The sequence below is a fragment of the Nelumbo lutea genome, chromosome 1, assembly GCF_056320005.1.
Source record: "Nelumbo lutea isolate HS-2025 chromosome 1, American lotus-T2T, whole genome shotgun sequence".
In the NCBI taxonomy this organism is placed as follows: Eukaryota; Viridiplantae; Streptophyta; class Magnoliopsida; order Proteales; family Nelumbonaceae; genus Nelumbo; species Nelumbo lutea.
In genome coordinates this window covers 186334380-186350321 of record NC_142684.1, presented here as the reverse complement: position 1 = coordinate 186350321, position 15942 = coordinate 186334380, and the positions used below count along the sequence as shown (strand labels likewise).

Genomic DNA, 15942 nt, shown 5'->3' with positions numbered 1-15942 from the left:
TCTGCTCCAAAGCCTTGTTAAGAATCTCTTCCTATCCTTGCAATTTACTGAGTCACACGATCTATTGCTCTATCTCCGCTTATGCACATTGAATACCATAGCCCAGACCTTTATTGTTTTATTTGCTATACAATTGAGATGTCTTTACTGTGATTTGTATTCTGTGATTGAATTGGTGCCAAGAGAGAAAAAGTTTCTCTCCTTTGTTATCGCTATCAATCTAGCCAAGAAAGGTAGATTCCCATTACAAAAGTGATGAAAAAATTGAGAAGGAAAGACAAAGTGGACAGAGATGGACAGTGAGTGGATATCTTTGATTAATGAGCTTAGAATTGATATTGAATCAAGACACCGATATGTTGAGAAGGTCGAGGTAGAATTGAGGATAGAGAAAAAAAAATGCACGAAGGAGTTGGATGATGCACTACAAAGGGCTGCCCTAGGCCATGCTAGAATTGCCCAACACTATGCCGAGCTGCAAGTGAAGCACAATGAATTGTTTAGAAGGCATCGGATGATCATGGAAGGGATTGCTGAAGTGAAGAGAGCAGTTGCAAAAGCAGGAGCCAAATGTATTGGTTCTCGTTTTGCCAAGTCACTTACTATAGAACTTTTAGCCGTGAGAGTGGAGAAGAAGAAAGAATGGGAATATGGGAATATTTGAAAAAGGAGAACATGCGTTTCAAAATTCAACTTAGAGACACTACATAAGCTGTTCATGCTACTGGAGAACTCCTTGTGAGGTTGAGGGAGGCAGAAGAAGCTGCCTTGGTGGGAGAATAACTTTATGAGAGCTCAGCAAGAGAATGAGAAACTAAAGAAGGAAATGGATAAGTTGAAGAGAAAACACAAAATGGAGATGGTCACCATGAAATAGTACCTTGCAAAGAGCTGGTTGCCAGAATTTGCTTTGCAACCGCTTTGTATATGTTTGGTTCTGTTGTAAACATTTATTGACGGTGCCACATAGGTGCCCCATCAGCAAGTGCCTTATTAATTGCATTTGTGTGTATTGAAGTTTGCAAAACGGAAGTTTGCAAACGTTTACATGTGCCTCTCCTATTTCAGGAAGCTTCATTTTGGAGCTTCCTAAAACAGATAGGTGTTTATTGGCATTTTGCTGATGTGGTGTCTGATGGTGCTTATGTGTCATAAACGCATTCATTAAATGTATTTCTCGGTTTTGTAGACACACAAGAACAACACGTTTATTGAATAAACATAAACGGAACCAAACACCCTCTATACCAATAGGATTCTGATATAGCAAGCAACAAGACAAATCCATTTCATGATGATGATCATGCATGGAGAGCTGAATTTGGATCAATATATCAAGAGCATTATTAATTAAGTCTCTATGAAGAGGGAGATATGAGTTTTGCAAAATAGTTCTAGTTTAAACTGAACTTCGCCACTCAGCCTGCTTTTGACCCTACTTGGATTGGAACAATTAGATGATTACATGTTGAGATGCCTCCAGTTGGCTTGATTTGCTTTGGTGTGGAAGAAGATTATTTGTGTTTTCTCTCTAATCCACTATAACAAAGATGCCATTGCATGTTAGAATTGTTCTTTGAAAATCTGCACTTAAATTGCATTCTTTGAAACCTATTTGCATTTAGGTAAAACCAAGCATATTCCAAAATGTTTTTTGAACTTGATAAGCTTGTAGATTTAGAGGGTGTTTGGTTCTGTTTACGTTTATGGGTGGCCGTTTATTTGTACTTTTCCACTTAAATTTTGTATTTATACTTTTCACTTTAAACGTTTTTTTTTTTTTTTTTACTTTAAATGTTTCTTGTTTTTGTTGTTTGGTTGGGTTTCACTTTAAACATTTTTTTTACTCTCCACCTCCGATTAATAACCATTAAGGTGTGACACATCAACATTTGGTTTCAAAAAACACTAGGGCATTGGAGGAAACAAGAATTTGGCATTTCTCCAAATGCCCCATGCACAAAAATCAAAGCGTTTCAGTTTTTTGATGTGTCATTTTGAAATTGTGTCATTTTGCTTCATATGCAATAAATGCCAATGCCTATGTGGTGATGATGTGGCGGCATTTTTTCAATAATCACCAACAGATCCAAACACATACTTAATTGTTGCTTCACTAGTTAGGTATGATTAAATCAGGGCTTCACCTAATCTTCTCATTTGAAGGTTATGAACGAATAATCATTTGAAAGTTGTTTCCATCCTCATACCATCCTTTTAGCCGGATAAGTTTTGTTTCCATCCTCATACTATCTTATATATGACATATAAGGGCATTTTTATCTTTTTATATGCCATTTAATCTTCATAAACAATTTTGGACTTATTTGATAATTTTTGAGACTTGAGGAATTGCAGTGGCACGTTTTTATGTTTGGTACTAAACTACTAAACTACAAGAAGGTACTAAACTACTAACTTGGAATTTTCCCAAAAATAAATCCTTTTTTTTTTCTAGTTACCCACGACACTAAACAATCTTCTTCCCTGTGGAAACCAGTATACCAGTTGCCAGTAGCCGGCCTGAATAGATTCGACGACTCAAACTGAACACTACAATGGCCCCAACTTGAACATATCCGGCGATTCAAGACTGAACAGTGAATCAAATAAGGTGGGTAAGAGATTTGATCGTTGTCGATTCAAATGAGATGGGCAACAGATCTAGCGACCCAAGCTTGAACAAATCTGTTCTCTCCTCTTTCCATTTCTTTCCACTACAGTAGCCCAAGCTTAACGGATCTGGTAACTCTAAACAACGAATCAAATTACAGTTCAAAGTTGGGTGGTGTATAAGATCAAGATTGATCTTTGTCGTTCAGACGTGGATGAAATCCCTTTCTATAAAAAACAAGCTCTTTTGCTTGGTTAGATCTGCCTTCTTATTTATTGAATTCATCCAGTTTAAAATTTTCTGTACAAATACGTTTGTTTGTCACTATTAATGATTATTAGCTTTGTTTTACCGTTGGAATGATTTTAGTTTGAGGTGTATATCGAGACACTTCTTCTTCCATTTCCTAGATCTGCTACCAGCTAGCATTGTTCTTTTGTTTTGCTATAAATTGGGTGTTTTATTTATCAAAGTTCCTTCATTGTGATATCTGGGTTTGGTCGAATATTACGGAGGAAAATGAAGGTTTTGATTTTTGTGGCGAAACTCTTGGGTTGATAAAGGTGGTAAAAAAAATAGTGGGTGCTTTGATTAACAACAATAGAATACTTTCAGTCACGTATAGAGAAAACCGGTCAGAACCCCAATACACCCTCTATAGTAGGGACGTATTAGGGAGTTCCCAAAACTATACGTATGGGTACTTTGAACCTTGATCTCCCTTACTCAATGGGAGATGTTTCCAATTCTTGGTTGGGATGTGTTGTGGGGTGCTCCATGGATGTACTGTGTGGGGCGCCAATGTGATGTCTTGAAAAAATAGTACCTAATAGAGATTAACATTTGATGGGTTATTTGAAAGGTTAAATACCGTTTAGCAAGTCTTTTTAGAAGATCTCATAGATTGCAAATGGCCAAAACTGAGCTTTTGGGGTATTATATTATTTTTAAAGACAAATATCGTTTGGTAAATGGCTCGGTATATCGGGCTTTTAAAAAGGTGTTTAGTCTATTTATCATGTGTGGATAGATCAGAAAGCTTCAAAAGCTTCATTTGAAGCTTTCTGAAAGTTGATGTTTTCGGCCTTTCCGGGTCTTTCCGTGCTTATGTCTTCTTATCTTTCCAGTTTTTGGTTATTAAACGGAAAAAAACAAAATCAATTTTCGGCCTTCCAAGTTTGCCGAAGACCATAATTAAGATGGTGTGTTGGCAACCACCACCTAAATCCCTTGTAATAAGGAATTATGGATAGGGAAAGGTGGCGTAATTTAATTGGATTAATAGAAAGGAGAGCAGATCAAGTTAGTTGGAAATCGCAACTAGCATCCAATAGTCTGGTTTTTCCTTCTAAGCCTCAAACTCTTACATTACCCAACTCTTGTTGGAAGGAAGAATTGAAGGGATTCAATATCAGATTTCACATTCAGGTTTACAATCCTATCAATACGTTCAATTCAAATAAAAAGGCTAAAAGCTAATGTTGTCTTCTACACGGCTCAATCGTTCAGTAACGTGAATTCTTTTCTTTCTTTCCCTCTCGTGGAGTACTCAAATGCTCAAAATGATTTTTCAATGAAGACTGAAGAGAAAGGCTATGGACCAGAATGTTTACACCCCTTTGATTGCTTCCTGGGATAGCCGAAAAATACAAATGAAGCATCCGTCTGAGTAGAGTTCTGTCCATAGACCATAGAGAAAGGCAGAGGCATCTAGCGACTATATAATGACCGAGAACATGGAATCAAACAAAACAATAAGGTGGCCGTCACTTCATACAGAAACAGTTCACTAAGAAAGCAGAAGTATCTACAAGCGAGATGATGGAAACCATCCAATCATGCTGACTTTTTAACAAAAGAGGTATCTTTTCTCTTTTTATCTCCATGTCATTTCGTGTCGTGTTCCATTAACGTACTACCACTAATGCAGGATGGCACAGGCGATCGATCTCCATGGTCAATTATTCCAAATAATGCAGTAAAAAGTTGATCATTAACTGAAATTATCGCCAATAATTGTCATTATTTTGCTGGAGATTGACAGATTGAGAGATGAATGGATAGAGGCAAGTAGATTTTGGAGTAAAAAAAGTTGGGATATCCACAAAATTCCCAGAAATTATTTTAATTTCTGTTTTTCTATCTTTCCTTCTGAGTGGAATACAGTGATATATATATCCACAAGATCCAAGTGGTGATATTGATTTGACTGATTGCTAAGCAGAGCCACTATCGGTCCTTCTATTTCTTCCTCTTCTTCAGTTCTTCGTGCTACTTTTCCTTTTTTTTTTTTTTTTTGACAAACAATCATCTGTAAATGGTCTCCATAAAGTAAGCTCCGCTGGCTACTTCATCATGAACCCTTGGATGATAACTTCATCCTTCGATCGATCTCCTTCTCTAACTCTTCGAGGCCTCCCACCTCTTCTAGTTCCTGCAACAACAGAAGCAACAAAATGTACATCTGAGTTCTGATGTACACGATAAAAAGGGAGTGAAACTGTTCAAAAGGGCCGTCGGGTTACCCACCTTCGGACCCAAGAAGAGACCGTAGGGCACTCCGTTAAATTTGTCCGAGTGATGGATCTGCAACAGGTGGCAAAGTATATACAGAGGAAGGTCATAACTCCGCACTAATTCGACCGACCAAAATGGATGGGGCAGGGGCAGGGGCAGAGGCAGAGTAGGCTTACCTGGTGGGCTGCAGCAACTTTGCGGAAATAAGGGACGTTGGCAATGGGTCCCACTGGGAATCTTCTATGCACCAGACCGTCGTGGACGAACATGTAGGCCATACCAAACACCGTTATTCCTAGACCCTGCAAACGAAATCTTTATCCCCGTAATTCAAAGCATCTTTAATTGAACTTCGTGGCTAACCGTTAGCCGTTAACGGCCTAACGAATCGTAGCTGTTTCAAGTTTGAGCCGGAGACAAAAAGGTCATCTATGCTATGCAGACCACCTTTTCGTCAGGATCACATCGGGATTACTTCACGTTTACCCTAATAATTAAATTTCAGTGTTGCAGCTAAGAGCAGAGAGAGAGAGAGAGAGAGAGAGAGATTCGAAACTTACAGCACCAAAGCAGAGTCCTGGAACGAGGCCTTTGTGGAAGAAGCCATAGGATAAAAGAGAGATTGCTGGAACCGCGTTGATAATGGCGAAGACATCGTTGAGCTCGAAGGGTCCCTCTCTGGGTCGGTGATGAGACTGCATTCAATTTTATCATATTTATTTCATTAAATTGTTATACCGCCTAAACTTTGGAAAAATGAATTAGTCAATGATAATACGATTCAAAAGTTAATTATTAATTGAAAAGAAAAGAAGAAAAGGGAGTCCCAGATCTCCTGTACAGTCCATTCTGCACAACCAATATAACAGCATTCACATCACACATTATGAACGTTGTACATGTGTGAGCAATTTAAGATGTCTAAAGATGCTCGTTTCATTTATATATTAAAAAAAAGGGTAACCCAACCGTGAGATACAAATTTAGTGGATGATAACAGAGGTCATCTTCTTACCGACAACCCTTTCTCCTCACCGGCACCGCCCCTTTGTTTCTAGAGACAGAAACTCTTTCCAACGAGACATATCGTGGTTTCAGTTTTGAATTCAACCATTACATTAAAAAAAGAAAAATATTACAGATTGATCGGACCAATTACAGATCGGGTTCTGACATTAGAGAAGGAGAAAGCAAGTTAGAGTAGATGGTGGTATCGGATCAGGCCGGAGGAGGGAGGGGTTGGGACGTGGCGAGACAGGGTAGCATCTGATTGGCGGAGGAGAGGTAACAACTATGAGTCAACAGAAGTGTTAGGCAATCGGATGTGGACGACGGTGGATGGTGGCATCGGCGGAGGCGGGGACGGAATTGGGAAAAGACGGAAACCCCTCTCCCACACGTTTCTTCTCATCTCATCAATTTCTTCCCTCCATTTTTTTTTTTAATTTTAATGTTTTAATATATTAAAAATAAGAGAAAAGGACGTTTGACCTCCATGAACGTTCTTTGCACTCAGATACCTGCACATGATCTTATGCTTACGTGGCATCATGCAATTGGATGTGAAAGACATCGAGATCGAGTTCAGGAGATCCGAAATCAAGAAAAGGAAGAAGCATATCCATACCTCGTGCATATGCCACAATGAAGCATGCCAAAGCGCTCTGTGAGCCCATCTAGCCCAAAACTCCATTCCGACCTAAAATTTCACAATACCCATCTCGTTAATTTCACTAATAAAATCATTCACAAATCCCCATGTCTCCGAATCCGGTTGGAGAAATCCGAGATAAAGGGAATGTAATACTTACAGCAGCGCCCACAGATAAGGAAAATGTCCCCAGCATTTCTGAAACAGGGACCTCTCCTCCCTGTTAATGGAAATTAAAAGAAACCCAAGTTAACGAAATCGAATCATTAAAAAGGAAAACTAATAGGCAAAAGAAGAAAGAACGCATACCTCCATTTGCCATGAAAACCGGTAATAAACAGCGGCCACGGCCATGGAAGTGATTCCCAGACTAGACATGATTGCAGCGATGAGGTAAGTATACCTTTCTGATTTCTTTCTTGCTAGTCTCTCAGCAACTCGTGCGGGTACCACCCGATTGATCTCATCGGAGCTCTCACCTGTGTTATGTTCTGGAGCTCTACTAGTACGAATACTACTACCACTACTGCTATCTTGTTTCTTCTCCTCTAGGACGAAGCATATAGTCCTTCTCATACTTTTCCTCGCGGGGAAAATTTTAAGCGGACGGCGTATGGCCGGAGAGAAAAAGATAGAAGAGGGACGGATGAAGGAGGTGGCTCTGGGACCCATGAACGAATTTTGGCCGAAACCGTATGTTTTCGCGCCCGCAGCGATGGAGATGCCGGCTGTCATGATCGCTCTTATGCGGAGAGCTTGGAGCCGGACGAATGAACTCGGATTTCAGGAGGACAGAGAGCGCTTCAGCCTGTAGAAAGGCCTGGAATTAGTAGGTGAAGTGAAGTGCATGGGGACCTCATCGTCCGAACCCGGTCCATTTGAATCAAACAACCAGTGGAAATGCCACTATCTTTTCCCTAATTTACAAAACTGACCCTAAACATTTTCTTGGTCAAAGGCCAAAAGTTCATCTTTTCTCTGATCTGTGACCTCTTAGTGCATGTAAAGAATGTGGGGCAGTGAGGATGAAACACGTGTCCCAACAATTGGATCAGTATTCAGTAGTGAAATGTCCATTACTTTTAAAACATTCCCTCCCTCAGTTGAGCAACCAAGCCATGTAGAAAGTATTTGACCAAAACAAAACACATATCAAGAGCTGATTGGTTCCCTAATAAAGTTGCAAAATGACCTATTGGATTGGGGCACTTTCCATCCCATGGAATGAATTACATTGCTTAATTTTTTAGTCGTATGGCAATCAGGATTGTCATCATCAAAATTGGAATCCGCTCCGATCTGATTAAAATCTGATTGAATTTGAAGTTATTGGATTCGAATTCAAATCTTAATAGACTGATTTGGATTTATTCCGAATCTGCTTTAATTTTTTTTTAAATCTAAAATTTCAATTTCTATAAATCATTCTAAATGATGATTTTTTTTTTATTGTTATTACTCACCATTGCATTGCTTTGGATGACTTTACATCAATGTAACAACAATATTATGTTTTAATCTAAGAAAAATGGTGGTAAAAAACATTTTATCAAATAGAAATTTGTACATGGTGTTGCTACATCTGCTTAGATCTACCGAACAACATTCATGAGGGCTTTCTACTTTTCTTAGAAAATGAAAAACGGCGATGATACCTTAATAACAACAACATTCTGTTAATTTGCGATGAGAGTCAAACAATGAAATCCAGTGAATAGAGACGTACTAATTAAGGGGGTGTTCGATAGTATCGATGGAAAATTGTATATAGATGGAAAATTGGTGGGTATGGATTGGTTTACATTACATCATGTGACAGTAATTAATCCACACTATACCATAATTCACAATTGTTTTGAACTGTGGATTAGATCAGTCCATACCATACTTTTGATTCCATGTATCTTATATATATTTATGAATGGCTTACACCAACATTTTAAAAAATGACCCAAAAACGGAACCATTCTAGCCACTGGTTTTCAGGTTGATGGTCCGACCGTCCGGTTCGAACAGATGACCCATTTTGACAAACAAATTAAAAAATAAAAAACGGTAAAAAACCGTTGAACGATGGTTCGATCGCTTGGGTCAACAAATTGTTGACTTTTTCAACATTTTTGGGCCAAAAACCGGGTTTGGGTAAAATGAAACCGCTTGCCTGGGCAATTCTTGGGCTGAACGGTCCGACCGTCCGGGTCAACGGCGGTTCAAAATCCTTTATATACACAATTAATCATAAATATCTAATTTTTACATTTTATATAATAAATATATTGAAAAAATGCATTGATGAATTAATATTAATCAATAAATATTAATTTTTTTATAAAAACAATAGTAAAATAATTAAAATTTTAAAAAATATTTTAAGTATTATTTTATTGATGAAATATTAAAATTAAAAAAAATAAAATAATTAATATTTTATTGATAAAAATATTAAAATGTGATATAGAAAATAGGGTTTAAACCTTTCAAGGAAAGTGTGAAGTAGGAGATCAAAAATCAAGCGTGAACAATCCCTAACTATGAGATTTTGCCGTAGATGAAAAATTGGAATGTGGAGAATGGACTGATCCCGTAAACAACCTAGAGAACAGGTGTTCATTAGTCCCGTCTACAAAATTAACACAGTGTTGAACACCACCTAAACTGGTCCCATCACTGTTAAATTGGTTTTTGTGGTCGTGTGTGTGTGTGGGGGGGGGGGGAGGTGTCAGGTCAAATGGGTTGCTCACAGAAGTGTCGATAAAGGTAAGTAAAGAATTTTCTAATGTTCTTGATGAAGGAAGATTTGGCCCGACCTCATAGTTACGCAACACGTGGCAAAGGCAACAACTCGGCACGAAAGCACGCCTAAGGCGCGAGCACCAAGGGGAGGAACCAGCGGACCGAACCCCCCTACCAGTATTCCGAACTCCCTACTAGGAGCCCGAACTCTCCCTTAGGCCCCAAGCCACTCAAAGGACAGTAACCCGAACTGGCCTGTCTTATAGTAGTTCGGGACACACCTCACCGAACTGGCCTATAGCAGTTCGGGACACACCTCCCCGAACTGGCCAGCCTTATAGCAGTTCGGGACACACCTCTCCGAACTGGCCTGCCTTATAGCAGTTCGGGACACACCTCACCGAACTGGCCTGCCTTATAGCAGTTCGGGACTCACCTCATCGAACTGGCCTGCACTATGGCAATGCAGGACATACCTCCGAACTCAAGACTTCACCTCGCTCACCACTCCAGCACTTCGCCTCCAAGACGCCAAACTGAAAAAACTGTACCATGCCTGACACCGAGGAAGTTCGTACCCAGGGGCGGCGCACCTGATTGACTTGGGATCTGACGCTTGACGGCTGCACTTCAAACGGCCACCTGCCACGGCCACCTGACACCGCCATCTCCAATTACAGAGACGGCTCCGACAAGGAGTAGTGGCAATTCTGTCCCAGCAGAAAGGATGACACCCAAACTGGCAGAAACAGAGGTAATCATACCCAACCTAACAGAGGCCTCGGAGTGAGTGCGCGAAGTGGTTATAAAAGGCCCCCTACCCCCAACAACAAGGTATGTAAACTTTGTGCCATCTAGTCTTTACTTTGCCTTTGAGAGAATACTAACTTGAGATTCGGAGTTATCTCACCGGGTCCCCCCCGGAGTTCTCTCATCTTCTCCATTTCAGGCTCCCCGTTGCTCCAGTCAGAGGCAAAATCGTTGACAGCTAAGACTGGCCGGATTGCGCTCTATCAATTGGCACCGTCTGTGGGAACGCTTCTAAAAGTCTCCCTCTAAATCTCTCTTACCTCTCTTACCTACCCTTCTTCCAAAAACTCCAACACCCATGGCTTCCTCCAACAATGCCGGACGTGGCACAAAAATGACCACCACCGGAGAGCAACTCCAAGTTCCCGTGGTGTGCATTGGGTAGTTCACCATCCCTCTTTCAGTGGATGGGATCCCCAATTTGAATGTGCCACAAGTAGTGGCACCCCTGAACCTTCCTTCGTTGAACACCCCTCTTCCACTCCCTATCGAAACAACCTTCGCTGAACCAACTATTGTCCCATTGACGACCCGCCAAAACTAGCTGGACGACCTAATGTAATGCATGCGGGCAATGCAAGCCCAAATGCAACAATTCTAGCAACACCAGGTACTACACCATCTCTCCCAACACCATTATCAGCAGCAATTCCCTAAAGTACCCCTAAAACAGTCGTTGCTTCCCCCGACACCCTGTTTCGAAACCGGTTAAGGTCCCCCCTCAAGGTGGGCGCCCTCACCGAGGAAAAGCTTCCCAACTCTAGAACCCCCCTAATAGCCAGGCCTCATCCCCAGGCCGAAAGCAAAGAAAAATTACCCCCGCCTCGCAGCTCGCAGGTGGGTCGGGAACCTCGCCCACAAAGTCACCTCAGCGCTCCAAGCCCGAGTTCCCACTCACGGAGAACTGGTTCAACGCCCTAGCAGCAGACCAAAATTTCAGGACCATCGAGCTCGGCAACACGGAGGCCAGCAGCACCAGCACCAGGCCCACTCAAAGAAGGCACCGACGAAGTCGCCGAACTGCTACTCGTGTCTTACCCGAGCTTAGAGGCAAGGAAGAGACGAGCTTGGACGAGGTAAAGATTGTCCCAATTCTCTCAGTTCCTTCCCCCCTCGCATTAGAACTTCTGGCAGTCCCCATGCCCAAAGACTTCAAACTTCCATCTCTAGACAAGTATGATGGGTCCTTTGACCCAAACGACCACGTTGACACATTCCAATCACAAATGCACCTCACTAGGGCCAGTGAGTCATGCATGTGCGTGGCCTTCACCACCACCTTCAGGGGGGTGGCCCACACCTGGTACCAGAACCTAGCTCCCGGGTCAATAAGAAGCTGGGCCTAGTTTGTGCAGATCTTCACCACACACTTTGTTACCAGCAAGCGGTGCCCCAGAACCAAGGAAAGAATCATCGGGGTAATCCAGAGGGAAGGAGAATCCATCCGGAGCTACATCAAGCGATTCAATGAAGCATGCTTGCAGATACCGCGATTAGACCACGTGGTACAGCTCGCGGCAGCCAAAAGAGGGGTAACGCACAAGGAGTTCAAATGGCACATGGTGGCCAGCCAGCCAGCAACCGTGGCCGATTTCCTCAAGCTCGCGGACGAGTTCATGAGAACAGAGGAAGAAATCAACCAAAGAACTGAAGGCGGGGTCGAGAAAAGAAAAAGAGTAGGTGGGCCCTCTAACCTAGGCAACAGAAGAAGCCAGGCCCGAGAGATGAAGCCAAGCCAGCCGTCCCGAGCTCCCATAGCAGTTCGAACGGATTACACGCCGTTGAACACAAGGCGGACCGAGATCTTGATGACGATCAAGGACGCCCCCTACATAAAGTGGCCACCTTGCCTAAAGATTAATCCAAAAGAGAGAAATAAAAATATACACTGTAGTTTTCATAAAGATCATGGTCATAGTATCGAACAATGTAATAATCTCCGGGACAAGATAGAGGGACTCATCCGTCGCTGATACTTGAGAAATTTTGTACATAACAACAATAATAATAAAGCAGGTCTGCAAGGGGAGCACGGAAAGGATGCCCCCGAGTCCAGCAGTAGACTGGCCGAAGCCTTACTGCGACCTCCCCCAGAAGAGAGGCCAGTTTGGAGAACCATCCACATGATAGTGGGCGGTTCGGTGGTAGCAGGTTGCACTTTGGCAGCAGCACGGACGTCAGTTCGCGAGGCGGCTCGAGAAGAGCAGAACCCTCCAAAGAGGCCTAAGACGGAAGAACCGATCTTTTTCACAGAAGACGATGCGCAAGGTGTTCACTATCCCCACGATGACGCGCTCATCATAAAACTAAGGATCAACGACTTTGAAGTCCGGCGCGTACTTGTGGACTCGGGCAGTTCAGTGGACATCCTCTTCAAATCGGCGTTCAACCAACTACAATTGCAGAGAAGCAAGTTGAAGCCTGTGCACACTCCTCTGGTGGACTTCAGCGGAGAGGATGTCAGGCCCCTGGGGAAGATAACAGTACTTGTGGAAGTCGGCACATGGCCTTGTGCGGTAAGACTCAACCACGATTTCCTGGTGGTCGCGACCCCCTCCCCATACAACGCCATAATAGGGCGGCCAATTACACATATTCTGCAGGCAGTGGTCTCCACCTACTATATGGCAATGAAGTTCCCCACGGACTTCGGTGTGGGGGTAGCGCGGGGCAACTAGCTTGAGTCCCGCAATTGTTATGTTGCTACCCTAAAGGGAAAAGCCAAGGCAGCCGGTGACCTCGAATTGGAGCGGCCTACGGAGCAGGGTGAGGAACGAGCTTCGCCCACTGAGGAAACGGTCGCGGTCCTGACCTCGGCTACAGATCCGACGCGAACGCTACAGATCGGTGTTTCCGTCAAGGAGCCTCTACGAATTGAACTAGTGAGTTTCTTACTTCAAAATTTAGATATCTTTGCATGGCCCGCGACGTATATGCTCGGTATTGACCCTAGCCTTATAATTCACAAACTTAACACTGACCCTGTAGTCAGACCCATTAGACAGAAGAAACGCAACTTAGCCCCGGAGCGCTGGGGGCGATCGACGAAGAAGTCGAAAAGCTCCTTGCAGTGGACTTCATAAGGGAAGTTCATTACCCGAGCTGGGTAGCCAACCTAGTGCTGGTGAAAAAAGCAAACGGCAAGTGGCGCGTGTGTGTCGACTACACCGACATGAACTGAGCTTGCCCAAAAGACTGCTTCCCCCTGCCCCGAATTGACCGCCTAGTGGACGCAACCTCGGGACATGAGCTGCTAAGCTTCTTGGACGCCTACTCAGGCTACAACCAAATCAAAATGGACCAGTTCGACGAGGAAAAAACCAGCTTCATAACCGAGTTCGGCCTGTACTGTTACAAGGTCATGCCCTTCGAACTAAAGAATGCTGGGGTGACTTTCCAAAGACTTGTAAATAAGCTTTTTAGGCCCTTAATTGGCACGAAAATAGAATGTTATGTAGATGACATGATCGTCAAAACACAGTTCTCGCAGGAATTAATAAAAGACTTAGATTCTGTCTTCCAAATTTTGCGTCAGTATAGAATGAGACTGAACACAAACAAGTGTGTCTTCGGTGTCACCTCGGGTAAGTTTCTAGGGTACATTGTCAACCGGCACAGTATTGAGGCCAACCTGGACAAGATAAAGGCCATCCTAGATATGAGACCACCCCGAAAAGTAAAAGAGGTTCAGAGGCTAAACGGCCGCATAGCCGCTCTGAGCCGCTTCATGTCCAAATCGGCAGACCGCTGTCTGCTTTTCTTTAAGGCAATCAAAGGCAAAGGGTTCGAATGGACCCGAGATTGCCAGCTTGCATTCGACGAGGAGGTGGTCAGTTCGGTACTGTACTGGCCTGCCTTATAGCAGTTCGGGACACACCTCACCGAACTGGCCTGCCCTATAGCAGTTCAAGACTCACCTCACCGAACTGGCCTGCACTATGGCAATGTAGGACATACCTCTGAACTCAAGACTTCACCTCGCTCACCACTCCAGCACTTCGCCTCTAGGATGCCAAACTGAACAAACCGTACCATGCCTGACACCGAGGAAGTTCATACCCAGGGGCGGCGCACTTAACTGACTTGGGATTTAACGCTTGACGACGGCACTTCAAACGGCCACCTGCCACCGCCATCTCCAGTTACAGAGACGGCTCCGACAAGGAGCAGTGGCGGTTCTGTCCCAGTAGAAAGGATGACACCCGAACTGGTAGAAACAAAAGTAATCATACCCGACCTGACAGAGGCCTCGAAGTGAGCGCGCGAAGTGGTTATAAAAGGCCCCCTACCCCCAACAACAAAGTATGTGAACTTTGCGCCATCTGGTCTTTACTTTGCCTTTGAGAGAATACTAACTTGAGCTTTGGAATTATCTCACCGGGTTCCCCCCGAAGTTCCCTCATCTTCTCTGTTTCAGGCTCCCCGTTGCTCCAGTCAAAGGCAAAATCGTTGACAGCTAAGACTGGTCGGATTGCACTCCATCAGTTTTCTTTTAATGAATTTGTACCAAACATTAGAATTCTATTGTTGTTACTTGTGTCAATAACCTTTTGCTAACAAGGAAGTCCGGATTAGTTATTTGATAGCTTGTGTAAAGTGTAGCGTAAAGATATTATTATCTGTTAAACAGCCCTTACACAGCCATCAACATTAATTTTCTTTTCTGCAAGTATGGGGTGTGGGTGTCAATTGGACTGGATTTGGTCTAATCCAATCCAGTCCAATGTGAACCCATTATAAATAGACTTGGTCTAATCCATTGTTTAAACTGTTCAATTTAATCAAATTTGTTTTAATTTAGATTGGTTCTATTTCAAATATAACTTGATTTATTGACACCTGTATTCTCATTTTCTATCAATGGATTAGATATTGGCACAATCCAACCCATTCAATATAAATTCATTACAGATTAACCATGTCTAATTCAATCCAATAAATACTTTGGATCATTAAGCCTTAACTCATCTAATTTAATATATGTTATTAATTCGTCCAATCCCTTCAATTTAAAATCAATTTGAAGAGTACAACCCAAAAACCGGCCCATTGACACTCCTATCCGCAACTAAAGCAGCTTTATGTTTCTCTAGAGTCCAGACAAATACAAAAGGGTTAATCCTCGTTTTCTTACACCTACAAGCCATTAAAGGGAGAGATGAGATCCCATCCCATTCCCATAATGTGAGTCAATTCTTTTTCTTTTTCTTTTCTACAAGTATATGTACATTCCATCCTCATCCAAATGCCGCCCAAACCCACTACAGATGACTGCAGACCCACCACCGACCATCTATATCTTTCTACTCGTTCTCAAATTACTCGGTTTTGGGTGCACATGTAAATATGCAAATTGCAAAAGCAGCTCCGATGATTTAGTCAGAGTGGCAGTTTGGTAATTTTTGTGAAAAGGAGAGGGTGAGAGACAAGAAGGTGGGGAGGGGTGCTGTCAATAGTTAGCAAAAGACATGTCATATGCAAGGCAATAACGAGAGGTGGAGAGGGACGGTCGTCTTGACTCATGAGAAAAGTGAGGAGACAAGGTAGGGAGAGAGCGAACGTATCTCAATGGGCAACCACGGCCACTCACTTGCCACATGTTTCCACCCGCTTGCAT

At 42.8% G+C, this 15942-nt stretch overlaps 1 protein-coding gene and 1 long non-coding RNA gene across 2 annotated transcripts; one reads left to right on the top strand and one right to left on the bottom strand.

The window, feature by feature from the left end:
• Positions 1 to 4293: 4293 nt before the first annotated feature.
• LOC148879835 (uncharacterized) lies at positions 4294 to 4921 on the top strand. The gene is made up of 2 exons (XR_016104348.1): positions 4294 to 4475; positions 4545 to 4921. It is a non-coding gene; the product is annotated as an uncharacterized LOC148879835 (long non-coding RNA).
• On the bottom strand, positions 4690 to 7649 carry LOC148879834 (beta-carotene hydroxylase 2, chloroplastic-like). The gene is made up of 7 exons (XM_088961544.1): positions 7092 to 7649; positions 6943 to 7002; positions 6759 to 6830; positions 5692 to 5826; positions 5308 to 5433; positions 5144 to 5200; positions 4690 to 5048 (listed from the first exon to the last, which is right to left on the bottom strand). The coding sequence occupies exons 1-7, from the start codon at positions 7515 to 7517 to the stop codon at positions 4968 to 4970; spliced, it is 957 nt and encodes a 318-aa protein (XP_088817670.1). The 5' UTR covers positions 7518 to 7649; the 3' UTR covers positions 4690 to 4967.
• Between the last annotated feature and the right edge of the window lie 8293 nt (positions 7650 to 15942).